Source organism: Telopea speciosissima, chromosome 2, assembly GCF_018873765.1.
Source record: "Telopea speciosissima isolate NSW1024214 ecotype Mountain lineage chromosome 2, Tspe_v1, whole genome shotgun sequence".
Taxonomy (NCBI): Eukaryota; Viridiplantae; Streptophyta; class Magnoliopsida; order Proteales; family Proteaceae; genus Telopea; species Telopea speciosissima.
In genome coordinates this window covers 9092700-9104340 of record NC_057917.1, presented here as the reverse complement: position 1 = coordinate 9104340, position 11641 = coordinate 9092700, and the positions used below count along the sequence as shown (strand labels likewise).

Sequence of the window (11641 nt, the reverse complement as noted above, 5' to 3'; positions counted from 1 at the left end):
AAAAAATCTGACAATAAACGAAGAATGTTAGAGTTAATAAGATCCCAACAAGATTGCTAGAAAAAGATTGGCATCCTATCATTCCTTAGCCTCCAAGAGGTTGTTTAACTAAGAATCTAGGGTGAAATTCGAATGGAATACCTCATTCGAGGGACGAAGATTTTGAGGGAAAATACCATCAAATTATTTATGCACACAAACTACTCAACTACATTTGTCTTAAAGTTCAACGAAGCTTCAAACAAAGAAATGGACCCAACTTCTTTTCACCAATTGTGACAAGAAAATGCCTTCCACCATGGTATCTAACCCTAATTGGTTTAAAGAAGGGTTTGACCACATCCAATAGAGGTGGGAGATAATGATGAACCTAAAGTCCGATCACAGCGTCACATCACCAATGATTAAGAACGAATGGACCGAAAAAATGGTGACAAGTTTGAAGACAAAATATCTCTTTGAAAACCAAACTCATTGTTCACAGTTGAAAACAAAAAGAAGCCACCTATGTTATGTTGGTTGTAGCCAAGGCCGGCACCTAAATCATAGCAATACACCATCTGCGGATGTCTATGAAGTTCTCATTTTGAATATAAATTAATATCCACACAGGCTATTATATTCAATTTCATATTTTTTTAAAAAAATTACTCATTTGTTGTTTGCAGATGATTGCAGTTGAACACAACTCTCTTGGGAGCTGAGAAAAAACTAATGTCAATATATTGTGGTGCATACAAGCAAGTTGTTAATTGTCGAAAGTCCTCAATGCCTTCAGCCTAAGTAACCGGGCTAGGCTTTGTCGTGTTTTTGGCAACAATTATTGGAGTTTGTGGTCTTACCAAGCCCAAAAGTACTTGGGACTCTTTATGGAAAATGAGAAAAATAAGAAAACTGCTTTCCTGGATATTAAAGATAGAACTTTTAACAAGATTGCAAAATGTAAAGATAGATTATTATCTCAACAGGTTAACCGATTATTACAAATCTCCCTTGAAAAAACCTTAAATAAATACCACCCCATTACAATGAAAGAACCATGAAGACCAACAATGTCCCCGAGAAGAAGAAGAAGAAGAGGGAAAAATTCAGTTGTGTGGGTTGCTTCTGAAAGAACCCATGCTTCTGAAGGAACCCAGAGCTTTAACCGCACCGGCTCTAAGAATGAATTGGTGGTAGAAGGCGGCGATGCCTGCCCCAACGAAAGGTCCGACCCAGAAGATCCAATGCTCATCCCACACCTTATCGTTGTTGTAGATTACAGCAGCTCCGAAGCTCCTAGCTGGATTGATGCCTGTGCCATCGATTGGGATGGTGGCCAAGCTAATCACAAACACCGCGAACCCAATGGGGAGTGGCGCCAACACCTTCCAATACAAAAACCAATAATTATAATTAAACACCAACGAAGAAGAAGAATAAGAAGCTGCTTTTGGTTATGGGTTTATGATACGTACGGGGACATGAGAGTCTCTGGCGCTCCTCTTGGGATCGGTGGCAGCGAAAATGGTGTAGACAAGGACGAAGGTGCCGATGATCTCAGCCCCCAAAGCAGTTCCCTTGGTGTATCCTGGTGCAACTAAGTTGGCCCCACCACCATACCTGTCGAAGTAGGCCGTCTGGAATCCCTTTGCCAACCCTACACCGCAGATGCAACCCAGACACTGTGCTACCATGTACGACAATGCTCTGATCAACGACATTTTCCTTGCTAGGAACATCCCAAACGTCACCGCTGGGTTTATGTGTCCACCTGTTGAAAAATAAATTTTAATTCTGATCCCACTTGTTATGGACTTTGATAGATTTTTTCATTTTTCACATCAAAAGAAATTAAGAGAGAATACTAACCAGAAATACCGGCAATGCAATAAACGAGGACAAAGATCATGCCACCGAAAGCCCAAGCGACACCAAGGAGACCAACACCATTGCAAGGATCAGAGGTATTAGTCGGGTCTGACTGGTTCTTATACCCTATTATGGTTAAAGTTCCGATATAAAGGAAAAGAACGGATGCGACGAACTCAGCGATGAGGGCTCTGTAGAAAGACCATTTAGTGAGTTCATCGACGTTGAACAACGGCTCTGGAGGTGGGTCTTTGTAGTCCCTCGCTATAAGCGCGCCTGGCTGTGCTACCTCCACTTCCTTCGCCATACCAAATTGGAGAGCTTTAGAGCTGATCAAGAAGTTCACAAGAAGCCGGAGTGCTGCTCGTGTTTTCAGGGGAAGAAGAAGAAGAAGAAGAAGAAGGCAACACAGGCTTTGCTTCTGTGTTGCTTGCTGAGGTTGATGCGAGTGATGAGAGAGCGAGGAGACGAAGCCCTATTTATGATCCAAATTTTAGCTTAGAATTTTTTTTTTATTAATTTAAGTTAATTGGGCCCCATCTCCTTGTCTTCCCTTTATAATTTAGGTATTAGACTACTAATTATTATATTCTGTGGTATAATTTGTTGTTTGACCGTTGGAAAGGTGTCTTTTTGTTTATAAGTTGAGGTGACGGTATTAAGTGGCTGGAATTGGATAAAGAGATTTCCTCCGGTATTTAACTCCTCTACTTCTGCCTGCTCGGTACTGTGTGCGCCAAATAAACCCAGTAGGGCGATAAAAAGATCGTCTTATCCTGCCCGAGTGGAGGTAAGGCGATCTTTACCACCTTGCTATGTATAAGGTGCACAACAGTACAGGGCAGGCGAAAGTAGCGGAGTCAGATCCTTTCCGCCTCAATCTTGTGGACCAAAACATAGGGACACTTTTGGAAATCGATTTATTTACTCCATTTCCAAAAATTTTACTTTTTATTAATATCAACGGCAATAGATGGTTCGCTACTCACTTGGGAGAACTGCGTCAGAAGCTTGATCGATGGTTCAAGTTTCCTTAGTGGCACCAAATCCACATTTACATGCTTTCGAAGAAGTGGAATCCATGTGGGAACCATATTGATCCCTTATAGATCTTCTTTTGCCTCCTTGTGGGGCCTGATGACCAATTGACCCTTGACAATTGCACCCAAAAAAAACAGAATACAAAACGGCAACAAATAGTTGAACAGTCTTTTTCCACCCTTTATATGATATGATAGTCAATAACATTTGGATAAAGAGATTTCCTCCTCAATGTTAGGGACATTTCCCGAAATCAGTGTGTCAACTCCATTTCAGAATTTACTTTTCAATAATATCATCTTCCTCATGATTGATAACAATTTAATGGAATTTCGATAAACTGTCTGCATTCTCTAACAACTTCAGTTTATTATTTCTATTTGTCTCTTTTTTTACTTATATTTCTTTCCTTTTTTTTATGAATTTTCTTATATTTCCTTATTTGGCTTGCATGGGTCATGCAAATCAAATTTATATATGGGTTGACGAAATATTTACATTTTTTTATTAAGAATAAAAATTCTCAATGGGGGAGTGTATCGCCCATGCCCAGACACAAAGGGAAGGGGTGAAATGACCGTCCAACCTTCATGAAAGGTGAAAATCCCGTCTCCCATGATGCCAACGCACATGCTCTCATTGTCCCCTGTGCGCAAGAGTCATGCTCTCTTGCATAGAACACCAACCCTTTTAATAATTATAACTACTATAGCCAAATGGATTTGACTCTCCTCCAGCTATAGCGGGAGCTAGAGGGTCCAACCCAGCAAAATAAAGGTGGTTTTGGTCATAACATTCTAACTATGATCAAAGGAATGACTTTGAGTAGTGCACGTAATGGGTAGGAAACCCATGCTTGAGAGTCTCTCCAAGAAACCCCACGACCTTCCTCGAGTAGGCTCTACTCGATCTATAATCAACATCAACATATTTATGTTAAGAAAAAATTGCTATAACCAATGTCGGTTACAATAAGGTATGTTTTTATTTTTTTTAATCGTATCTTCAAAATTTTGTTATAACCAACGTCGGTTACATTAAGACTTGGAGCAGTGAATGTAAAACAATTATTTTTATCATCAAAAATGCGGAACCGACTTAGAATACATTCCAAGAATACATACCAAACACAACCTAAATTTTTAACCATGCAAAAATAACGCTTAGCATTATATAGTTTTGGTAAGCGATAAAAGTTTGATATGTGGAACATCCAAAGGATTCCCAATGAATTCAACAGCCAAGATGACATATTAATTAGTCTACATTGTACAGGGTTTTCTTGTAGCTTGTGAAAAGCCTTCTTTGGTCTGAAGTCTAGACACCCCATTCAACTCTATCATAATCCAAAGGCATTTTCAGTTGTAAAGTCGGAAAAAATTAATAAAACTCATTTCCCTTTTTCGGGTCAATTTAACGTAATGCAAGACTTCATGTACAAAAATGATGTTGTCACAGATTTGTCGGCCTTTGACAAAGGCTCCTTGGTAAGAAGAGGGTTGAGTTTAGTCTAGAAAGCATCTTATTATAACCAAATTAGTAAATTGAGAAATACTAACTTTTTTTTTATTGCCCTTTGTACTATTCTCCAAAACTTCTTTAAGTCTGGGGTAAATAAAAAGTTTTCAAAATTATTTGAAAACTACTAAGACTCCGTTTGGTTGCAAGGGGAATGAAAGGGATGGGAAGGGAAAATTTTCAAAAAGAAACTTTTGTAATCATTATCCCATGTGATTGTATAAACTACTTATATTTCTTACCATATTTAGTAACGATACATTTTACATGTAATATTTATTTTACATTTTAAACCAACGATAAATGGATGCAAAGTAAAGTGGAATTTAATAACCAAATATGGAATGATTTGAAGTTAGTGATATTGTCACATGGGGTAATGATTGCAAAAATTTCTTTTTCAAGTATGAAAATTTCACTTCCCTTACCTTTAATTCCCCTTGCAACCAAACGGAGCTTAAGCATTAAGTCATTATTTTGCATGTTTTTCGGCCAAGAACACACTTGAAATGACTAGAGTTTACCCTCATTGAAGAAAAAAATTGTTATACGAAAAGATCAAAAAATTAATGTTACAACTTTTTCACGAATTTTGGTTATAAGATTTTTCCTTTAATCTATTGGCTAGAATTTTGACAATAATTTTGTAAGTTGCAATACATAAATTAATAGGTCTAAATTCTTCCAAAGTCATGTTGTTGTGTTGAGTTTTAGGGATAATGACAGTGCATGGTATACTCCATACAGGAGAATACCATGGTTGAATAAATCTGACAATAAACGAAGAATGTTAGAGGTAATAAGATCGATCCCAACAAGATTGCTAGAGATAGGTTGGCATCCTATCATTCCCAAGCCTCCAAGAGGTTGTTTAATTAGAGGCTACGTTTGATAAATGTCTGAACAAAGAACTCCCGTTCTTGACTAGAAACGTTATTTGACGTTCTTGGTCTAGAACGGCGTTCTGAGATCAAAAATGACTGTTTGGTAACGGTCTCAAGAACGCCGTTCAAAACGAAAATGGTATTTGGTAAAACCTGTTCTTCCCTATTTGATGTTAATTACAATACTACCATTTCCTTCTAAATTACACCAAAAAATACTTGTAAAACCCTTTTCTCTCTTACCAACCTTAGCATAAAATTAAAATATGTCATTAACATAACCAAAGTAAATATAAAATGCCATTAAAATTGGGTTCTTGTGTGGATTAGTGTCATAACTGACTCTACCAATTTGAGCTAAAGACCCATCAAGTACTCATTGATTAGGGGACATAGGATAAAGTATTCTTAATTAATTTACTGTGTTTTACCAAAAAAAAATTTTAATTTCCTGTGTTAAAAGTAAGTCACCAATGCCAATACTGTTCACTCATGAACTCAATAACTGTCAACCTGATGTAATTTATCTCGAATCAAATCAAGAGCGCCTTTCAAGGCCAGTATATCTGCACCCAAATGGAACTGAACCTAATCAAAACAAGAAGAAAAATTAAACTAGAGAGATCATAATTTACAGTCCCATACACTGGCACAAACATCTCCAGACTCATTCCTGATCCAACAAATTTGTGTGCATATGCACATACACACGGCAGAAGAATAAGGCAAAAAGGAAACAGGGCAAGAATGGCCACCGAATAGTATCAACAGCAATTTGTATTGAAATGGAAACTTACCACTTTTAAGTGCTTCACTTGACTTGTCATTGTAATAACTCTTAAACACCACGCATCATAAAACAACTGGAATAAATATTATAAACTTCTGTCAGATCAGTAGAGCTCATAGTCCATGCATGACCTCGTAATGCAACTGGAAGAACACCATTTATCTCCAAACAGCCTCTGTACCATTCTCAAATCTCCTTCAAGAGCAAATTGTTGCATCAACCCACAATATGTCTGGATATCAGGTAGAATCCCTGATAATATCATCTCTTCAAGTATGTCAATAGCATCCAAACCTCTCCTACACTGGACCAATGTCCACAGAAGTGACTAATACAAAAGCATTAGATTCAATTTTGACACTGCACTACAAACAAGTTCAACACCATGGAAGACCTTCAAAGCATCATCAGCTTTTTTAGAAATACCATATAAGTCAATGATTAATCTCAGAGTGCTGAATGATAACATTTTTAATATTTCACATTAATGAGGCCATCCATATAAACCATAAAGAGAAAAAATAAGCATGCACAACTGCAGATCCGAAATCAATTCTTTTCATTTATTCATGTGATATGTGACCATCAATCCTTAAAAACATTTTTAATATTTCAATACACAAAGTGCTTAGATGAAACCCATCCCTACTCCCACAAAGAGAATAACATAGCAAACTGTGCTTCATTGGCTCATTATTTGTTATTCCTTTTACCATATATAGTTCTGATATCTAATCCTGATTCATTCTTCCCTCTCTGTCTCTCTCTCTCTCTCTCTCTTTTTCCCCCTTCCTTTTTTTTTTTTTTTTTAATACCAATTACATCATAAACTACTAACAGAATAATGTAAATACAACCAACATCTCCATCGATCAGAAACTCTATAGATCCGAAGCTAATGAACTACTAAAGTTGTCATTTTCTACCTTACAGCTCTGATACAGAGTACCTTGAAGCATTCTGATCTCTATCATTTAGTGAATAAAAGTGGTATAAATTACACTTCAAACGATTAGAAAGTAGTTCCTAGTTGCCTAACACCATCTTCAGAATATTTACTTCAATACCCAAAGCAAGTTAATCAAAAAAAGGGAGAAAAAAATATCAAATGAACCAAATCAAACAATACATGGAAACAACAAAAATGGTGAGGAAAATTAGAGAAAATAAAAAATATGGAGGTAAAGCAATATTTACTTGGCAGATATCACATTTAGGGAGCTTGTTGGAGAGGCACTGAAGAAGAAGCCTCTGATGTTTGCTTGCAAGCTTGTTTGCTTCATGAACTTCAATGTCACACTTCGCACACAGAGCTGCCTCATTAGCACAACATATCAAAGTTGTCGGTGCCTTCTCACACACATCACATTGGATTTTCATCCTCTTCCTTCTAGTCTTCTTTTTTTTTCTGATAATTTTTTCTTCTATTTCTCAACACTTAAAATCTGTAGAAGAGTTCTTGGAGCTACCCAGATAGACTATTTTCAATAATCTTTCAAACACACACACAGAGGTTCCCGAGAAACTCGGCAGAAAGGGGAAAAAAGAGGCTTCGAGTAAAGCAGAACAGACAGAGAAGTGGGTTTTGACAACTCTTTAAGCTATGAAACTGGTTGAGTCTCAAAAGATTTAAAGAAGGCTGAGAAAACCCAAAAGAATGGAAAGAGGGAACAAAAAAAAAACTTTGAAGATGTGAAGAAATAAAGAAGCAGAGAAAGACTGAGAAGAGAGAAAAGACGGAAGGAAGGAAGATGGGAATACGTCTAAGAAGAAATACGTGTGGACAGTAAAGTGGTTGGTTAAGAATCACTGTAACTGTGCAATAGGAGATAATGTTTGATTCTCATAATAATCAACGAAGCTTCGGTGCGATCTCCTCCTGAATTCACATGGTAGACAATGTTAGAAATCTGAACAAAAAGGAGAGGACAGAAAGAAGGCCTGAGTCGAACGAAATCGTTCTGTCCTTAAGACAGTATTTGCACCCTCCTAATCCTCTGCAAAGGGTTGCGGCAAACCCCCTCCCAAGATAAATCAGCGATCATTCTTCGGTTGCGGGACAGTAACACTGTGAAGCTATCGAGATATTTTTATCATCTGGATGAGAGAATTCGTGGCCCATTTATAGGCCCACAAGGCCTGTTCGGATGGGTCACACCCATTGGCTCATATGACTTGACCTGACAGGTCATGACTATTGGGCTGGGCTCCCTTGGCTGTTCGTGTGGGATGCAACTCTTGGGGTCAATGTTAAACCAAGGGTTGCACTCCCTCTTTGATCAGCCACCGATCCAACGGTCGGATCGATCTTAAGCACCCTTCGATCAGACACCGTCGATCCCGAAAAGATTAAGGCGACATACTGCGACGATGCGCACGTGCGAAGTGCAAAGTGCGCCATCAAAGCGCCACATTGCCCCTCACGCACGCGCACGCATACGCGCTCGGACGGGTACCGTCCTCGCTCGCAAGTGCATCGTACAATCTCTTCTAGCATTACATGTGATAATAATAACTACTTACTACTAACACATATAAACCCAATGAGCTTTCCTTTCATAGCCGATGTGGGACTAAAAGTCCACATCAATATTTTGAAAAATTCCAACAGACAAGCACACAGCTTCTTCAAAATTCATATTCCATAATCTCAAATCATACCAAAAAAATCCCTAAAATTACAGATCATACAACATTCCCAAATCATACCAAAAAAATTCCTAGCAGAGAGAGAGAGCGAGCGAGACAGAGGAGAGTGAGAGGGAGAGAGCGAGACAGAGAGAGGCAGACAGAGAGATTGAGAAAGAGAGAGAAAGAGAGAGAGAGAGAAAGAGAGAGAGAGAGAGAGCAAGACAGAGAGAGTGAGAGGGAGAGAGCGAGACAGAGAGAGCCAGACGGAGAGATTGAGAGAGAGAGAGAGAGTGAGAGGGAGAGAGACAGAGAGAGGAAGCGAGAGAGAGAGACAGCGAGGGATAGAGAACGAGAGAGAGAGATGAGATCATGGTTACCTTCTTGGCCGTAATTGCAGGTACCTTCTCTTTCTGCCCCTTCTATTCCCTTCTCTTCCCCAAGGAGGTTGTTGGCTTCTTTTCTCGAAACCACGGGTTTTCACGATATCGTGAGGTAATTGTCGTTCTTGTTCTTTACAGATCGTCTTGGAGACGAGACGGTCTATAAAGAACGTTCGTTGATGGATAGATTCCTCCGATTCGTTCTTAAAGAACAAAAAAACGAACCGTCAAGTCAAACACAAATTCACATTTTTTTGTTTCTTAAAAACGGAAAAACAATTCTAAACGCTGTTCAGTCATTTACCAAACGTATCCTAAGAATCTCGGGGAAGATTCAAATGGACTATCTCATTCAAGCGAGAGGAAGGTTTTGAAAGAAAATACATGTCAAACTATTTGTGTACACAAATTACTCAACTACATTTTGTCTTAAAGTTCAACGAAGCTTCAAACAAAGAAATGGACCCAATTTCTTTTCACCCAGTGTGACAAGAAAATGTCTTCAACCATGGTATCTAACCCTAATTGGTTTAGGTAAGGGTTCAACCTCATCCAATAAAGGTGGGAATTAATGATGAACCGAATCCGATCACAGTGTCACATCACCAATGGTATGTTAAGACAAATCGGACAAGGAAAACTTAATACCAAAAAAATAGTGACAATTTTGAATGGGGCGCTGTTCTAAAAAATAGTGACAATTTTGAATGGGGCGCTGTTCTCTGTGCTGCAGCGTAGGCCAGGTCCAGGCATATGGGGTGGGTGCAATGATCATCTTATCCCTTGAGTGGCAGGCCCATGTGTCTGAACACAGCCTGTGCTGCGGCACAGAGAACATTCTCCCATTTTGAAGACAAGAAATCTCTTTGATAACCAACCGAAACCGACTATCGAGGTAATGTTAGCTGTAGCTGCCAAGGTGGCACCTAAAATCCAAGCAATACACCGTCTACGGATGTCTATGAAGTCCTCATTTCGATTGTAAATTAATATCCACACAGTCTATATTATATTCATTTTCATATCTTTTATACAAATAAAAAAAAAAAAAATTACTCATTTGTTCTTTGGGGATGATTGCTGCTTGATATTCCTACAAGCTTACCGCAACTCTATGAGGAGCTGAGAAACTTAATGTCATTTTTTTGGTGCATATAGGCAATTAGTTAATTGTCAAAAGTTCTCAATGCCTTCAGCTTAAGTATCCCAACTAGGCTTTGTCGTGTTTTTGGCAAAAATTGTTGGAGTTCTTGGTCTTACCAAGCCCAAAAGTACTTGCATGGGACTCTTGATGAAAATTGGAAAAACAAAAAGTAAGAAAACTGCTTTCCTGGATACGAAGGATAGAACTCTTAACACGATTGCAAAATGAAAAGATAAATTATTATCTCTACTAGTTGACCCATTATTTTAAATCTTTCTTGAAAAAACCTTAAATACCACCCCCATAACAATGAAGGAACCACGAAGACCAATGTCCCCGGAAAAATTTAGTTGTGTGGGTTGCTTCTGAAAGAACCCATGCTTCTAAAGGAACCCAGAGCTTTAACGGCACCGGCTCTAAGAATGAATTGGTGGTAGAAGGCGGCGATGCCTGCCCCAACGAAAGGTCCGACCCAGAAGATCCAATGCTCATCCCACACCTTATCGTTGTTGTAGATTACAGCAGCTCCGAAGCTTCTTGCTGGATTGATGCCGGTGCCATCGATTGGGATGGTAGCCAAGTGAACCATAAACACCGCGAACCCAATTGGGAGTGGTGCCAACACCTTCCAATACAAAAACCAAAACTTATAATCATCATCAAAGAAGAAGAAGAATGAGAAGGTTTTGGTTATTATGGGTTTTGCATACTTACGGGGACATGAGAGTCTCTGGCGCTCCTCTTGGGATCGGTGGCAGAGAAAACGGTGTAGACAAGGACAAAGGTGCCGATGATCTCAGCGCCCAAAGCTGTTCCCTTGGTGTAGCCTGACGCAACTGAGTTGGCGCCAGCACCGTACCTGTCGAAGTAGGCCTTCTGGAATCCCTTTGCCAACCCGACACCGCAGATACAACCCAGACATTGTGCTACCATGTACAGTAATGCTCTGATCAACGACACTTTCCTTGCTAGAAACAGCCCAAACGTTACTGCTGGATTTATATGCCCACCTGTTCTTGACACGTAAATGGAAAAAATAAGAATAAATTTTAATTCTAATACTACTTGTTATGGACTTTGGATAAAATTTCTCTCGTATTTATAGAGAAAATACCAACCAGAAATACCGGCGGTACAGTAAACGAGTACAAAGATCATGCCACCAAAAGCCCAAGCGATACCAAGGAGACCAACACCACTGCAAGGATCAGAGGTCTTAGTTGGATCTGACTGGTCCTTGTAACCAATTATCGTCAACGTTCCGATATAAAGGAAAAGAACGGATGCTACGAACTCAGCGATAAGGGCTCTGTAGAAAGACCACTTGGTGAGTTCATCAACGTTGAACAACGGCTCTGGTGGTGGGTCTTTGTAGTCCCTCGCTATAAGCGCGCCTGGTTGT

General features: G+C 39.1%; 2 protein-coding genes across 3 annotated transcripts; both read right to left on the bottom strand.

Moving 5' to 3' along the window:
• Positions 1–1088: 1088 nt before the first annotated feature.
• Positions 1089–11641, bottom strand: LOC122652499 (aquaporin PIP2-1-like). Of its 2 annotated transcripts, none has more exons than XM_043846259.1 (3): positions 11358–11641; positions 1458–1753; positions 1089–1367 (listed from the first exon to the last, which is right to left on the bottom strand). In XM_043846259.1, exons 1-3 carry the CDS (start codon positions 11395–11397, stop codon positions 1089–1091), a joined length of 615 nt encoding a protein of 204 aa, XP_043702194.1. In that variant the 5' UTR covers positions 11398–11641. The 2 variants fall into 2 exon arrangements, with proteins under 2 accessions (XP_043702194.1, XP_043702193.1); XM_043846258.1 differs by lacking the exon at positions 11358–11641 and adding an exon at positions 1852–2186.
• LOC122652502 (aquaporin PIP2-1-like) lies at positions 10586–11187 on the bottom strand. The gene is made up of 2 exons (XM_043846263.1): positions 10954–11187; positions 10586–10864 (listed from the first exon to the last, which is right to left on the bottom strand). Exons 1-2 carry the CDS (start codon positions 11170–11172, stop codon positions 10586–10588), a joined length of 498 nt encoding a protein of 165 aa, XP_043702198.1. The 5' UTR covers positions 11173–11187.